At 50.4% G+C, this 16,493-nt stretch overlaps 2 protein-coding genes and 1 long non-coding RNA gene across 5 annotated transcripts; 2 read left to right on the plus strand and 1 right to left on the minus strand.

The window, feature by feature from the left end:
• Positions 1-4,204: 4,204 nt before the first annotated feature.
• MT3 (metallothionein 3) lies at positions 4,205-5,606 on the plus strand. The gene is given in 3 exon segments (NM_214056.1): positions 4,205-4,264; positions 4,505-4,570; positions 5,356-5,606. Coding segments are annotated over 3 exon segments (207 nt in total). The 5' UTR covers positions 4,205-4,233; the 3' UTR covers positions 5,466-5,606.
• Positions 5,607-7,369: 1,763 nt separating this feature from the next.
• Positions 7,370-14,993, minus strand: LOC146402239 (uncharacterized). 3 transcript variants are annotated; one of them, XR_014805650.1, is made up of 4 exons: positions 14,848-14,993; positions 14,521-14,689; positions 13,866-13,978; positions 13,013-13,299 (listed from the first exon to the last, which is right to left on the minus strand). It is a non-coding gene; the product is annotated as an uncharacterized LOC146402239 (long non-coding RNA). The 3 variants fall into 3 exon arrangements; XR_014805649.1 differs by lacking the exon at positions 13,866-13,978; XR_014805652.1 differs by lacking the exons at positions 13,013-13,299; positions 13,866-13,978; positions 14,521-14,689 and adding an exon at positions 7,370-9,427.
• MT-2B (metallothionein-2A) lies at positions 14,568-15,448 on the plus strand. Its single transcript, NM_001444771.1, is given in 3 exon segments — positions 14,568-14,668; positions 14,947-15,012; positions 15,217-15,448. Coding segments are annotated over 3 exon segments (186 nt in total). The 5' UTR covers positions 14,568-14,640; the 3' UTR covers positions 15,309-15,448.
• Positions 15,449-16,493: the final 1,045 nt, after the last annotated feature.

Here is a 16,493-nt window from a genome sequence, read left to right on the forward strand (position 1 = left end):
AGAGGCCGAAGGAGCACAGGCAGAAGAAATTGACACTGTGAGAATTAACAAGAGGTCAGATGGAAGTAAAGGTGGGGGTGCTGGGGAACTCTCTGGAGTGACACCCCTACAGGAAATGCTCTTCAGAGGTCACAGAACCTGAGAAGTGAAAGAGGAGGAGCCTGGCCATGTCAAAGGGGGCGAGGAGGGTGTTTCAGAAGATGCAGCATTTCTCAGATCTCTCCACATCTGGCCACTTGGTGTCGGGGGATATATTAGGATTCTACAGAGAAACAGAACCAGAAGGAGAGAGGGGTGTGTGTGTGTGTGTGTGTGTGTGTGTACACACACAGAAAGAGAGAGATTGATTTTAGGAATTGACTCACATGATTATGGAGGCTCAGACGTCTCAGGATCTGCCGCCTGCAAGCTGAAAAACCAGGAAAGCCAGTGGTATCATTCGGTCTGGAAGCCTGGGAATGGAGGAGCCACTGACGGAAGTTCTAGTTCAAGTCCAAAGGCCGGAAAACCAGGAGTCCAAGGGCAGGAGAAGATGAGCGCCTCGGCTCAGGCAGAGAGCAAGTTCAGCCCTCCTCCGCCTTTTTGTTCCACTTGGATCCTCCACAGAGTGGATGATGTCCACCTGGCGACGGTGAACTTCTTTCCTCCGCCTGCTGATTCGAATGCTAATCTCTTCTGGAAAGATCCTCACAGACACGCTCAGAAATAATGTTTAATCAGCTATCTGGGCATTCCTGAGCCTGGTCAGGTTGACACATAAAATTACCCATCAAGATGGGAGGGGAGGGGAGGGGAGGAGTTTCCATTGTAGCACAGCAGAAACGAATCCGAGTGGTATCCATGAGGAGGCAGGTTCGATCCCTGGCCTCGCTCAGTGGGTTAAGGATCCGGCGTTGCCGTGAGCTGTGGTGTAGGTCGCAGACGCACCTCGGATCCCACATTGCTGTGGCTGTGGTGTAGGCCGGCAGCTCCAGCTCCAATTCGATCCCTACCCTGGGAACTTCCATATGCCACAGGTGTGGCCCTAAAAAGCAAAAAAAAAAAACAAAAAAAAAAGGGGGGGGGGATAGGAGGTGAGGGGAGATGGTTCTCCAGGATCTGAGGCCTTGATCCCAGGAAATCTGTGAGGCCCGAGGGGAGGCATCCTTGGCTGAGAGTGTGGGGAGGCCCATTTCACCCAGCACAAAAAATCCTAGATATTGAGGCCTTGAGCAGGGGTCAAGGCTAGAGCCTAGGTCAGATAAGTCTGAGGCCAGAGTGCCCTTGGGCAAAATGAAAACAAACAAGAAATCAACAGTCGAGCTAGAGATGCTGAGCTCTGCCACCTAAAATTGCCAGGAGCCAATGTCGAGAAGCAATTTGGGCTTCAAGTTCAATACCTTGGGGTATCAGATGATATCATCTCCTCTTGGACTCTCCTTTGTTCATCTTTCTCTTCCTTCAACTTGACTGAAGTTTACTTAGACTCATGCACCAGCAGAAAGCAATCTTGCAAAAGCCCAGAGAAGCCAGCTAGCTCCACCCCACAGTCGAGGGCAGTTGGAGGCCCCCTGGAAGCTAATATTTTTCAAGTGGACAGCTTCCCACCAACATACCAAAGTGCTTGTCCAGCTCAGATTTAGAAGAGGCCCCTTTGTGCACGGAGGAGACTGGGAGCAGGGGCCAGTCTCTCTGTGGGAGTCTCAGTCTCCTTCACTAAGCAAAACCAAAGCCTGGAGACTCACCCACATCTGTCTTCCTTGGAAAGCAGCCTTGGGACCACTTCCCAAGAGGGAGGGCCAGGGGGAGTTCCCATTGTGGCTCAGTGGTTAACGCACCTGACTGGTATCCATGAAGAGGCAGGTTCGATCCCTGGCCTCACTCAGTGGGTTAAGGATCCAGCATTGCCGTGCCTGTGGTGTAGGTGGCAGACGCGGCTCAGATCCCACGTTGCTGTGGCTGTGGTGTAGGCCGGCAGCTCCAGCTCTGATTCGACCCCTAGCCTGGGAACCTCCATATGCCTCGGGTGTGGGCCTACCAAGGGAAAAAAAAAAAAAAAAAAAAAGAGCAAGGGCTGCAAGTCCTAAGGGGGTGTACCCACTCAGGGCCCTTGGACTCTTACCAAGAGAAATTGCTAAGAGGCCAGATGGGAAATTCAAGCAAGGCTTTACTGGGCTTCGTGCTGTAGCCCACAAGAAACAAGCCCATGAAAACAAGAAACTGGTGTGCTTGCTCCCTATGCAAGGAGGGTGGACTGATTCCTTAAATGGGTGAGGGTAGGGGCAGATCTGCCTGCTCTTTGGTGATGCTGTGTGCAGGGATCATGGGTAGTACTCTGATTTTGCTCCCAGCACCTCAGAAACCACAGTTGGTTTATGGTCTTTTTGTATCTTATTGCCCATAACTGCCCTGACTGTAGCATGCCTACAGTTATTTTTAGTCGCTTACAGTTTTGTTGTTGTTATTTTATTGCTGGAGGAGATCTCTGTCCAAATGCAAGTGTGAGCACTGTGGTCGAGGGGCTTATGTCCTAGCCTATCTCAGTGGCTCTTTGTAAAAAGTGGAATTTGATGGAGTTCCCATTGCTGTTCAGTGGTAACGGACCTGACTAGTATCCATGAGGATGCCGGTTCGATCCCTAACCTCACCCAGTGGGTTGAGGATCCAGTGTTGCTGTGAGCTGTGGTGAAGGTCACAGACGTGGCTCGGACCCCAAGTTGCTGTGGGTGTGGTATTGGCCCGAAGCTGTAGCTCCGATTCAACCCCTAGCCTGGGAACTTCCGTATGCCTCAGTGCAGCCCTTAAAAAAAAAAAAAAAAAGTGCATATGAGTGTGAGAGTATGTATAGGGTATGAGAGGTTTAGATTAGATCGCTTTGGGAGGGCTCAAGAAGGAACTTCCACTCTTGCGGAGGCAATAGCTATTCCAAACAAAAGCCAGAGGCTAACCCCTCCAATGCCACCTTTCGAATGTTTTAGTGCAAGGGTCCTGGGGTAACTTTTTTTCGCTGTATCTCTAGCTGAGTCCTGCCCCTGTGAAGCCCAATTGGGCCCTGTGAAAGCTGCTTGCACTACAAGCAGGAAAAGTGAGGCCTCCACATAGGGGTCACCATGTGACTGTCCCGTCTGAGATGCCACCAGCAATCCTGTCTCCTACTTCTTTAACCCTTAACCAGTTGTCTAATGCTGTCCTTCGCTCCCCTGCTTCCTGGGGATTAAGTACCAGGTGAGGACACAGCTTTATAGCAAGGACGTGAACTTCTGTGTCCAGCTTCCAGGGCTGCCTTCCCCATCACTTCCATCTCAGCCTCTGTGGTCACCTCATTTCCTCTTCCATTCTCTGTGGATCTGCTAAGGACATTCCTCACTGGGTTTAGGCCCTCTCCGGGATAATCATGGATAATCTCATCTCAAGATCCTTAATTACATCTGCAAAGTCCCCTTTTCCAAATGAGATAATAGTCGCAGATTCCTAGATTTGACACAGCTATCTCTGGAGGGGCCATTTTTCAGCCTACCACAGGCACAAGGGACTCTGAGAAATAGTACAGAAGGAACAGATAAAAGGAGATCTGCTCCCCTCTGAAGCTGAGATGCAGCCACCTAGCACCATAACCCCCCCCCAAAAAAAAACCCTCCCACTAGTCACCCCAGCCCTGCCCTCTAGGCCTCCCAGGGGCCTTAGGATTCTTCCGGCCCCCGCCCCCGAGAGACAGACAGGGAACGGGGTCCTAGAGCAGGGTGGCTCAGCACCCCCATTTGGGCGAACCTGGCATACCAAAGACTCCTGAATAAGGAATAAGAGGGTGGACAGCATAAAAGGCAGAGAAGGGCTGGGAAATAACAAAGCACCTTTTCTCCGCTTTCAGAGGCCGGAGTGTGCCCTTTCTGCGGTGGAGGCAGCGGCAGAGGCGCACGTGAGCGGGCAGGCGGGGAGTGTCCTCTGTGCATACGGAGGAAAGTGGGTGGCTGCGCGCGCACGGCAGCAAGTGGGGAGGGCGGCGCGCGCCCGGCTGTGCACTCGGTAGCGGAGCGCCCGGGCCTTGCACACGGCGCGGGAGGGGAACCGCTGCTGCAATGCGCGCCTCCGCCCAGGCTTGTGCTCCCAGCTGGAGAGAGGGGGCGCCCTGCGCCCAGCCGGCCGTGCCTGCGCGCCCCCGCCTGGGGCTATAAAAGCTTCGCCACCTGCTGCCATTTGTGCGTCCAATTGCGGGAGAAGCCAATTCCACCTGCTCCAGCGGCAGCTCCTCTCGACATGGACCCTGAGACCTGCCCCTGCCCTACTGGTGAGCCCCCGCACCCAGCCTGCGGCACAGAGCGCCCCTTCACTTGCACCCATGCCCTTCGCCTTTGCTCAAGGACATCTGGGGAAAGGGATCTTTATTTCCTATTTGTAATTTCATGAAGGATAGGCATGGCTACACCCTACCGGGCACTGAGATTTGGCACCCCACCTCCTCCTTTGAGGCCTGGCCCCACCCTGAGTTTTACCACATTAACCCTTCCTGTGGCACCTCCCTCTCTAGGTGGCTCCTGCACCTGCGCTGGCTCCTGCAAGTGCGAGGGATGCAAATGCACCTCCTGCAAGAAGAGTGAGTATGGGGACCCCACTGCCCCTGCCCCCTGTGCAGAGCGTCTGTCCCACAAGGGGTGACTCCTAGGCCCCCTGTTGAGTTGCTTCTGACCCTTACTGGCACAGAACCACACAATTGCAGGGCCCCCTCCTTCAGTGATGTTTTTGTAAATTCAAGATGTTTTTGTAAATGCTCAGAGGATTCTAATGGGTAGCAGGGATTGAGAACTGCTACCCTGGCCCAACCCTTCCCTCAAAACCTCCAGTGCCTGGCCCAACCTTTCCGTCAAAACCTCCAGTGCCTGGGGAGCCAGTAGTGAGGCTGGGGTCCGAAGCTAGGGTCCCTCGGGTCCTCTCCGGACTTTGTGAACCCCCTCAATTTTACCTGCCCCGAATCTCCCCAAAGCAGTGTCCTATGCAGACGGAGTAGGAGATGGAAGGAAGGTGCCCTTCTTTCTTTGTAGGACTGGACATGGGCCCCCCTGGATCTCCTGGACACCTACACCTGTCCCATCTCTGCTCCTCCAGGTTTATCCTTCAAGGCCATTTACCCTGGATGTTTTCTCCTTAGGGCCTTGCACTCTCCCTGCGTGGGCCTAACCCCACCATCCCTGAGCTCCTGCACTCATAGAAGAGGCTGTGGGCTAGTTACTAATACCCCTCTCCCAGGGTAGCCCAGAGATGCTGGGTCAACCCAGCTGTGAGACTAGGAAGGGGGCACCCCTCCTCTTCTCCCTCCCTTTTGATGGGGGCAGATGGGGGAGGAGAGGCCCTCAGACTGGGCACCTCCTGTTTTATCCGCAGGCTGCTGCTCCTGCTGCCCTGCCGAGTGTGAGAAATGCTCCAAGGATTGCGTGTGTAAAGGTGGAGAGGGGGCCGAAGCTGAGGAAGAGAAGTGCAGCTGCTGCCAGTGAGGACGTGCCCCTCCGTGCGAAATGTGTGTAAATAGTGCTGGGTGGCCTAGTGCCACCTGTCCCCATGGTGAGGCTCCGCAGTTGGTCCCCTTCCCCTGCTAGCCACTGGCAAGTGACAATAAATCCTGTGAAAGGCGTAAACCAAGGACTGGTCTCTTCTTAAAGGGAAAGGATGTGGGGGGTAGAAGAAGCTGAGTCTGAGGGAACTGCCCGGTGGGAGGTAAAATCTGGATGCTGGCCCCTGGTCCACTGCAGACTGGGCTGGAGTTCTGGGGGCAGGTACACCCTCCACACCTGCAGCGGGCACTTGACCCTCTTGCCAAGTCAAGTTCAACTCTAGGGAGAGAAGAGAGACCAGGCCCATATGGCTCTGTCTCTTTCTTTTTTTTTTTTTTTTTTTGTCTTTTTGCCTTTTCTAGGGCCGCTTCCGCGGCATATGGAAGTTCCCAGGCTAGGGGTCGAATCGAATCTGTAGCCACCAGCCTACACCAGAGCCACAGCAATGCGGGATCCGAGCAGCATCTGCAACCTACACCACAGCTCACGGCAACACCAGATCCTTAACCCACGGAGGAAGGCCAGGGATCGAACCCGCAACCTCATGATCCCTAGTCAGATTCGTTAACCACTGAGCCACGATGGGAACTCCAGTGGCTCTGTCTCTTTCTCCAGCCTCTCAGGCTCACTATCTTCATCTGTTCATGGGGTTGGGGAAGTTAAAACCAGACCCCAGAGGCCTGTGGTTTCGAGTTTTCTAGCATCTTCAGAGTCGTTAGAGGAGAGTTCAGGCCCCCCTCCCGGGGGGGGGGGGCTGTCTTGGCAAAATGTCAACTGTGTTTCCAAGGTCACCGCCTTGAATAGCTTGTCTCCCCAACTGCTGACTGTTCTGCTCCTTTTCAAATCTTCTCATTTGGCAGTTTGTGTCCCTTCTTCAAGGGGTAGAAGGGTAATGAGAGCTTTAATCCGTGGTAGTTTCGGTTCATTCCTTGATGAAAGGGAACACTCAGATCTACCTGGATTGAATGAAAAAGAAACAACAGAACTCTGGGAGAGAAAAGTTTCCCAGTTCAGAAAACACAATGCTGTAAACACGTCAGTTTTCCTCCAAGTTACTTTATCAGGACAGTCCATTCAAAAGTCCACCAGGATTTTTGTTAAAACCCAGGAAGCTGAGTTTCAAAAAAACAACATGCAAGAAAAGCCAAGCCAGTTTTGAAAAGGAGTAACAAAAAAGCCTTGCTCTAACCACACAGCAGGACTTGTTCTCAAGCTTGGGAAGTGGTGCCAGTTCAGGGATGGAACAGTTGGACAGAGGATAGTTCAAAACCAGGCCCCAGAGCAGCTGCAAGTAAGAGATGATCAAATTAGCAGCAAAAAGATACACTAGTTAGTGAAAAGTGTTGAAACAATTGACTAGCCCTTTGCATATCACAGAAAAAGTAATTTTCTTTTGGCCACCCCATGGCATATGAAGTTCCCAGGCCAGGCAGGGTCTGGGCCACAGACCTACACTGCAGGCGCGGTGGTGCCAGATCCTTGAACCCACTGTGCCAGGCGGGGGATAGAACCCTACATCCTGGCGCTGCAAAGACAATCCTATTGCAGCACCATAGCAGAAACACCTAAAAAATAATTTTCAATTGACTTAAACACCCAGGAGCAAAATCAAACCTATGCAAGAATTTGGAAGAGGAAAATAAGAGAATGCTTATTACTTTGGAGTGGAGACACCAAAAAAAATTGATAAATGAGATTATCTTGTGCAAAATCCTTTTAAGCACACCATCGTACTTGATCCTTACCATTCTAGAATAATGATAGGATTGTTATACCCATTTTACAGATGGGGCAATAGGGCTTAGGGTAATTTGCATGAGGTCTGTTAAAAGATAAACCGAGCCATATTAAAATGTTTTAAGAGTTTATTTGAGCCAATATCAATTTGTATTGGGCAGCATCCAATGTAGCAGATAGAAAGGAGCTCTGAGAAGCTGCACAAAATGAAAGACTCTTATAGCTGAAAGGGACTAGGAACAAGGACGTTAGACCAGGCAAAAAAGTGGGATGGTTACTGCAGTTTTCCTTTAGGGGATGGCAGGGGCCTATCAGGCAGATCATCTAACTGGAGCTGATCAGGTGATTTCTGATGGATGAAAGATTCCATTTCTGGGAGAGCCCAAGTCTGGTGACATGGGGCTTAGCCTAAGTGACTCCATTTTGGACCTGCTGTCTTGTGTGTAAAAGTCACATACCTAGAATGTGGTAGAGCCAGGATGTGAACCTATGCTGTCTGACTAAAGTCTAGGCCTTTAAACCTAACCATGCTTGTTTTCTCTGTTTCTGGCTTGCCTTGTGTTACAAAAAGCACTAAAATAAAGCTAGATCGCCTCATACCCATTAGGATCGTGTCTGTTCATTCCGGCTGCTATAACAAAATACCACAGAATGGCTAGCTTATATGCAACAGGAATTTATTTCTCACAGGCTAGAAGTCTGAGATTAGGGTGCCAGCATGGTTGGGGGAAGGCTCTCTTCTGGGTCAAAGACGTCTCACTGCATCCTCACATGGTGGAATGGACCTGGGGCTCTGTGGGGGTTCTTTTATAAAAGCACTATTCCCGTTCATGAGAGCGCCACCCTCATGACTTAAACACAAACACCTCTCAAAGGCCCCAAAGCACACGAACAGTCAGACCAGAGCAAATGACTACTATCCAAAAAAGAGAAAAGAGCAAGTGTTGGCAATGATGTGGAGAAACTGAAACCCTTGTGCACTATTTAAGGAAAGGTAGGAGTTCCCATTGTGACTTGGTAGTAATGAACCCAGCTAGTATTTATGAGGAGGCAGGTTCGATCCCTTGCCTCGCTCAGTAGGTTAAGGATCCAGAGTTGCCGTGAGCTGTGGTGTAGGTTGCAGATGCAGCTCGGATCAGGGCATTGCTATATGGCTGTGGTGTAGGCTGGCAGCTGTAGCTCTGATTCGACCCCTAGCCTCCATATGCCACAGGTGTGGCCCTAAAAAGCAAAAACAAACAAACAAAACAAACAAAACGGAAATGTAAAATAGTGGTTCCTCAGAAAGTTAAAAATAGAATTACTTTGTGACCTGGCAATTCCACTTCTGGGTATAAACTCCAAAGGATTGAAAGCAGGGTCCTGAGATATTTGGAGGATATTTTAACAGAAGTTACTCTGATTTAAAAGGTACAGGAATTCCTGTCGTGGCTCAGTGGTTAATGAATCTGACGAGGAACCATGAGGTTGTGGGTTCGATCCCTGGCCTTGCTCGGTGGGTTAAGGATCCAGCGTTGCCGTGAGCTGTGGTGTAGGTTGCAGACTCGGCTTGGATCCAGGGTTGCTGTGGCTCTGGTGTAGGCCGGCGGCTACAGTTCCAATTCCACCCCTAGCCTGGGAACCTCCACATGCCGCGGGAGTGACCTTAGAAATGGCAAAAAGACAATAATAGTAATAATAATAAAATAAACAAAGTAAAAAATAAAATGTACAAATCTTCAACCCAGAAGTTCAATGTACCATCACTGGTAACAGCAGAATCCTCAAAACAAGCTAAATATCCTTCAGGAGGGAAATACAAAAATACAAATACAAAAATTTCATAATGAAATCTAATAAAAAGAATCCTGTAAGAGGCTGGGTACTGCTATGCAAAGACTGCCACAACTTATCATTCAGTGAAAAACAAGGTGTACATATACTATAATGCTAATCACATTAAAAGGGAAATTAAAACTGTATTTACAGGCACGGGTGTTCTGAACAAGCCTGTGCATGATGGTGGTGACGGAGGTGCCCAGGGCGAGGGTGATTTGGAAGGAGAGCTTGTAGAGGTAGGGCTACCTGTCCCCAAGCCTGTGTCAAACACATTATTCATCTCCAAGGGTGCGGGCATCTCAGGCAGGTACCCAGGCTGGTTCACCGCCTCCACAGTGTTGATGATCTTCCTGCGATGAATAAATATATATATTCTTTCTATCCCGCTGGCGAATGCCAGAATCCACCAGCATCTGTTTCTATGGCCATAGTGATGGGAAACTATCTCCTAAAGTGGTCCTTTCCAGGAGTGACCAGCTCTAATTTCAAGAAGGCCTTTCCCACCCAGGGCAGAATCATTATTCCTGGCCCTGCCTTTGGGACCACAGAACACAAGTCTATTCTTGTCTTACCAGCATGGCATAAACACATAGGAATGGAGTCTGAACATCCTGATTCAAATCCCCATGTGCCACTTAACAACTGTGAGACTCTGCACAGGCCGCATTTCTCTCTAGCGCCACACCTGTAAAATGGAGGGACTCACAGTGTCTGCCTTGTAGGACTGTGGGGCGCTCTAAGTGAAATCAACTCAATGTCCCAATGCAGAGTAGGTGCTCAATGTTATGCCCCATGACTACTACGGCAGATTAGAGATACCTGCATATGTGTTGACTCCTCCCATCAAAATATAGGGGGTATTTGGGAGTTCCCATTGTGGCTCAGTGGAAATGAATCTGATTAGCATCCATGAGGACGCAGGTTCGATCCCTGGCCCCGCTCAGTGGGTTAAGGATCTGGCGTTGCCGGGAGCTGTGGTGTAGGTTGCGGCTCAGATTTGGTGTTGCTGTGGCTGTGGTGTAGGCCAGGAACTACAGCTCCGATTCCACCCCTAGCCTGGGAACCTAGGCCTATGCTGCCGGTGCAGCCCTAAAAAAAGACGAAAAAAAAAAAAAAGAAAAAGAAAAAGATACAGAGTCTTCATTCTGTCTTCTCAAACCTGGGCAGGCTCTGTGGCTTCTTGACCAGTCGAATGTGGTGGATGTGACCTGTCCTAGTTTCAAGCTCCAGGGCTTATGTAACTCACAGCTACTCCCCCTGTCTCTCGGTATTCCTGCCCTTGGAGCCCTGAGCTGAATGTAAGGAACTAAGGATCCTGAGGCCACCATGCTGAAAAGGCCACACGAGGGAGCTCTGGTCTTTAGTTCCAGCTGAGTTCAGCCCTCCAGCCATGCCTGCTACGGTGCCAGACCCGTGGGTGAAGCTGTCTTCGATCCTCCAGACTGGCCCATCCATCAGCTAAATATCACTGAGTGACTTTAGTCAGCCATACATGAAATAAAAGAATCACCCAAATGAGCCCTTCTCAAATTTCTGACCCCGGGGAACCAGGAGAGACAATAAATAGGTTGTTGTCTAAAGCTGCCAATTTTAGGTAAGTTGTTGCGAGCTATAGATAGTTGGAACAACCACTGTCCACATGTCTGAGGGTAAGTGTCTTCTTCCACATTGAACCTGCTCATCTCTCTCAGCTGTTGTTCACATGATGGGGTTTTGAGTCTTAGGACTATTGTGATCAACTTAGGACTTCTTCTGAACTAGTGAAGCCCAACAATGAATACAGCTCTCAGGGTGGCAGTTAGGAATCTATCCATAATGATTTAAACAAAAAAGGAAAAAAAAAAAATTTTGTGCTGCACCCGAGGCATACGGAGTTTCCCGGGCTAGGCATCAAATCAGAGCTATGGCTGCTGGCCTACACCACAGCTGCAGCAAAGCGGGATCCTAGCCGCATCTAAGACCTATACTGCAGCTCACACCATGCCAGATCCTTAACCCACTGAGCAAGGCCAGGGATCGAACCTGCAACCTCATAGTTCCTAGTTGGATTCGCTTCCACTGCGCCATGATGGGAACTCCCAAAAAAGGAAAAATTTGATTCACAGTAGCTTCAGGTTTGGCTGGATCCAGGTGTTTCAATGCTATTATCAGACTCCATTTCCTTTGTGATGAATTTATTCTCAGGCTTTTTATTATGAAGACAAAGATTTTAGAAACTCAGTTTCACATCCTTTCAGGTTCAAGTCTAGATGGAAAGAGCATCTGCCATTCTCCCAGCATGTCTCTTGATTCCCTCTGGTTCACAGCTGGGGTGACATAATCAGAGCCAATCACTATGGCCAGGGAGGTGGACTGTCCCAGAAACCCATGGATGGGGTCTACTCCATCCAAACCATATGGACTAAGAATGGGGAAGAGTGATTCTACAAAGGAAAACTAAGGGTGTCATCGCAGGGGAAGGATGAATGGATAGCTGGGCAGCAGAACTATATATATCCACCTTAGCAGTTAAAAAGATATGAGGAGTTCCCATTGTGGCTCAGCAGGTTAAGTACCTGACATGGTGTCTGTGAGGGTATGGGTTCGACCCCTGGCCTCACTCAGTGGGTTGAAGATCCAGCATTGCTGCAGGCTGCAACTCCGATCCAGCATTGTCGTGGCTGTGGCAGCCACAGCTCTATTTGACCCCTAGCACAGGAACTTCCATATGCCACAAGTGTGGCCCTAAAAGGAAAAAAAAATCAAAGATATGAAAAATCACCTTCCTCGGAGTTCCCATTGTGGCTCAGTGGTTAACGAACCCGACTAATATCCATGAGGACGCGGGTTCTATCCCTGGCCTTGTTCAGTGGGCTAAGGATCCTGTGGTGTAGGTTGCAGATGCAGCTCGGATCCTGTGTTGCTGCAGCTGCGGCTATGGCGTAGGCCGGCAGCTGTAGCTCCAATTTGACCCTTAGCCTGGGAACCTCCATATGCTGCAGATGTGGCCCTAAAAAGACAAAAAAAAAAAAAAAAAAAAATTACCTCCCTCCTTCTAAGTGGCATGCTTCTATTAATGCAGGCTGGGGCCACACCACTGCCTCACACTGATGACTCATACAAATCTGCGGATCAGATGGGTGCTTTTCCTCATCTAAGGCTGGTTGGCTTCTTTTCCCTGACCTCCTACCATGTGAGGAACGCAGGCATTAGGAAGTCCTTCCTCTCCACCTCTGTCCCCCACACATGGAGGCTTTCAGGGTTACAGAGATGAGCAAAACTGGGCCTGGGCCCCCCTTCTCCTTAGCTGGTCATCCCTCCCCTCACAGACTCAAAATGACTCAAAGGTGACAGCTTGGATGTGAAAGCAAATTTTACTGCCCACACGGATGGCCCACACCTAGGATTCAAAACTTTTCAGGGCAAAAACAAGTTTTATGGTCTCTTCATACAGTTGAGTTGTTTCCCCTGAGTGGACAAGTGACCTCTGATTTATTAAAAAACCAGAAATTCTGGCTTCTGTAATGTGCGTGCATATATAAAAAACAAGAACAAAATCTGCCCATAGCCCAAAAAGCAGCCCTTCCCTGCTCAGCCCACGGGGCTGCCAGACGCAGGGAGATTTCTGAGCCCTTGGCTCTAAAGTCAGAGGATGCTTGAATGTGACCCTCAAATTCTAGCACAATCTGATCATTTGACAGATGAGGTTTGGGGAGCCCTAGCCCGTAACAACCTGAGGTCCTTCAGCAAGTGAGCAGCAGAGTGACCATTAGAATTTAGTCCTTTTCATAGTCAACTCCCCTGCATTTTTACCTGAGTAAGCAAGCACACAGTTCCCAGAGTGGTGAAAAACAGGTTTTTTGTTTTTTTTTTTTTTACTTTCATCTTGTAATCAGTCCTAATGCAAGGGGTGGGGCTGGGAAAGAAGGGAGACATTGAGAGAATTACCCTTATTAATCGATTCGACAAATATTTATTAAGCACCTCCTGCAAACCTGGCCCTAGGCTAGGAGCTGGAGGTACATTTCCGGAGCAGTGCGTGCTCTTGGTGTTTACAGCATCGGGCTGAGGTGCAGAGGGACACAGATACCAATCCAAGAACCACACACGTTCCTACGTGTTACAGACATGGGAAATGCCAGGCAGGAAAAGGACAGGCTGTTTACCAGCACATTCCACAGGCACCTTGACCTAGCGCGGGGGTCAGGATGGGCTCCCAGCAGGAAGTGATGTCTGATCTGAGCTGCAAAGACATTTCCAGAGGACTTTACAGTAAACACTGCAAGCACAGCCTGTCCTTCTCCCACCTCCTCACGAAACTCCCCGGTGCAGCAAGCAACGTTTCCTAAGCCCTCCAGGAACTTTCCAGTAACCCGCTGATGCTCCAATGACACACTCTGGGTATTCCCAGACACGTGTCAGCAGGGGGGGCAGGATGTGCCTCCCCAGAGAGGAATGTGGACACCACATCCACTCGTCCCCTTGAGCAGCCACTGGGGAAGAAAGTTCTTGTGGGGTTTCCCCTTCCAAATATGCCAGGGCCGTGCCAACTTTCCAGCCGGCCGCTTCCTGTATCTCAGCTCCTTCCCCTCCCCTGCCCAACAAAGACTTTCTCACCCTCAGGCCCCAGGCAATGGCCCACCTCCCCCCAGGCTAGACTGGGTTCCTCTCTCCGCACCTCCTTCCCAGCCAATGACCCTCGTATTAACTTCCCCACACACCAGTGAGGCTGCCCCCATGACTATGAGCTTTTATGAGCACAAGGCTTGTGGCTCCTGATCCTTATTCTCCCCCGTTGGTGATGCCTACCCTTAGAGGGCCTTCAGCATCTGCTGGGCCCACTGATTTGAATGACCAGGCTCTGCCACTCAGCAGCTCTGTGACCTTGGGCAAGTTCCTTAACTTCTCTGGGCCTCCATTCTCTAAAGTGGGAATGATGAATAGTCCTTAGCTCACGGGGTTGTTGGAGGATTAAACAAGCGCTGGAACATAACACACTACAGCATGGTGAAGCCCTCAGTATACAGTATGTCATCACTAACCATCCCACGGGTTTAAAATGATGCTACACAATTATTAAGCCTGGACAGGTACAAAGAGTTTTTTCAATCTGTCCTGACTTCCAACCGGTTTTCTTTTTTAGCAGGATCCCTGAGACCAGCTTTCACCTGCCCTCTAACCTCTAAAGTTCAAATACAGGGCAGGGGGAAGGCAGTGGCCGGGGACCTTGCTCGCAGCGGGTGGCAGGGGCCGGGCGTTTGGCACACGGCCCCGGGCCGCCCCGCACGCGGCATCCGAGATCTGCGCGCGGCCCCTCCCTCGCCGAGGTGCTCACGTTGGGCGGCTTCTGGGAACCGTGGCCCCGCGGCCCGTGTGCACAGCCCAGTGCGCCGCACGGGCCGCCAGTGACTCAGCGTGGGGCGTGTGCAGGCGGCGCCCGGCCCGGCAGGGCTTTTGCACTCACCCCGGCTTCTTCCCGCTATAAAGGCGGCCCGCCGCGCGCTCCGCCCCAGCGCGCCCGCTCCACCTCCTCGCCCTCCTTCTTGCAGCGGTCTCCGCACGCCAGCCTCTACTTGAGCTCGCCATGGATCCCAACTGCTCCTGCGCCGCTGGTAAGGAGATCTGGCCCAGGGCTGACGGTCGATGGTAAAGCTAGAGAAGCAATTTCTGACTCCCCACTTAACGTTCAGGGTACTAACTGCCTTTTCTAAAGCGTTTTGATGCGCCCTCCTCTGAGTTACACGAGGAAACGCTGCCTGACCACTTAAGGAAATCAGAGTCCGTGGCTTACCTACGATCCCACGAATTGGTGTGGAACCCGGTCTCTTGGCACGCATGCCCGCGATCAAGTCTCCAGGGCCCGTTCTTACATCTGCCTTTCTCTTCGCAGGTGGGTCCTGCACGTGTGCCGGCTCCTGCAAATGCAAAGACTGCAAATGCACCTCTTGCAAGAAAAGTAAGTGCAATTCTCTCTACGCCTACCCCTAATGCGCTCCCCCTCCCACCGTGTTGCTAGCCCTCTGCGTCTCCGAGGGGAATTTAAATAGGGCAGTAGATGTTTCTTCCTCCGCAAAAGCGGCACTTCTCCTGGGGAGGATGGGAAGCCTTATTAATCCCTAACCCCAAGCGCTCATCTCTGCTGCCTCCTTCCCTTCCCCAGGCTGCTGCTCCTGCTGCCCCGTGGGCTGTGCCAAGTGTGCCCAGGGCTGCATCTGCAAAGGAGCCTCGGACAAGTGCAGCTGCTGCGCCTGAAGTTGGGGAGACCCTGCCCCAGATGTAAATAGAGCAATGTGTACAAATCTGCATTTTTTAAATACAACCTGACCCGTTTGCTATATTCCTTTCTTTTTTCCCATAAAGTACATGAATGATAATAAAAATGGTTGGCTTTATTCTGGCTGTTTTCCTTGACTTGCTCACCAGGGGAGTGGGGAATGGACTAGAAGTACTTGGTTTCTGGATGGAAATGTTAGTCCCTTCAAGCCACGTTATCTCACTGAACTTCATCTTCTATCAAATGAAAGAGCCGTAGGCCAGATGCTATAAGGGTGTTGGGCTGATACAGAGTCTGCTCTGCTGGTGGCTCAGAAACTTCTCAATCCAGAATTCTCATTCTGCACCATTTCAACTTCACTTCCTCATTGGATTTTAGGCTTAAAAGTGACTAAAGAGGTGGAAAACTCCCCCACTTGCTTGAATCTAAATGGGGTGCCAGAAAAAAAATCCCCGTAGTGAAGGAACAAATTTGATTTCCTACCCATCACAGACAAGACTTGGTTTTTAAAAATTACCATAAAAATGCCACAGAAGTGGAATTCCTGTCGTGGCTCAGCAGTAGTGAACCCAACTAGTATCCATGAAGACATGGGTTCCACCCCTGGGCTCACTCAGTGGGTTAAGGATACAACATTGCCACAAGCTGCAGCATAGGTTGCAGATGCAGCTCGGATCTGCATGGCTGTGGCTGTGGCGTAGGCCCACAGCTGCAGCTCCAATTGGACCCCTAGCCTGGGAACTTCCATATGCTGTGTGTGCAGCCCTAAAAAGACACACAAAAATATGCCATAAAAGAACGATACAAAGCCCGTGGTTTTAAATTCAACACATGTAATTTCAATAAATATATGAAGAACAAATAAGAGAATTAGAGGTTTTAATGCTTTTTTTTTTTTTTTTTTTTTGACACACCCTTGGCATGTGGAAGTTTCCAGGCCAGGGATCAAATTCACACCACAGCATCCACCCAAGCTGCTGCAGTGGCAATGCTGGATCCTTAACCCACTGTGCCATGAGGAAACTCCAAGAAAATTAGAAATTTTATAAACATTCAGTGAAGGTTGAGCACTGGAAACAATTCATAAACGAGCCCCCCACATCCTGTATGGCACTGCTGCCACCTCCCCGGCATCCACACAGGAAATGTACACTTGGCCAGTT

The sequence above is a fragment of the Sus scrofa genome, chromosome 6 (genome assembly GCF_054392235.1).
Source record: "Sus scrofa isolate SSC_HxYL_T2T_F1_AM1 chromosome 6, Sscrofa_HxYL_maternal_Yorkshire_Landrace_v2.0, whole genome shotgun sequence".
Lineage (NCBI taxonomy): Eukaryota > Metazoa > Chordata > Mammalia > Artiodactyla > Suidae > Sus > Sus scrofa.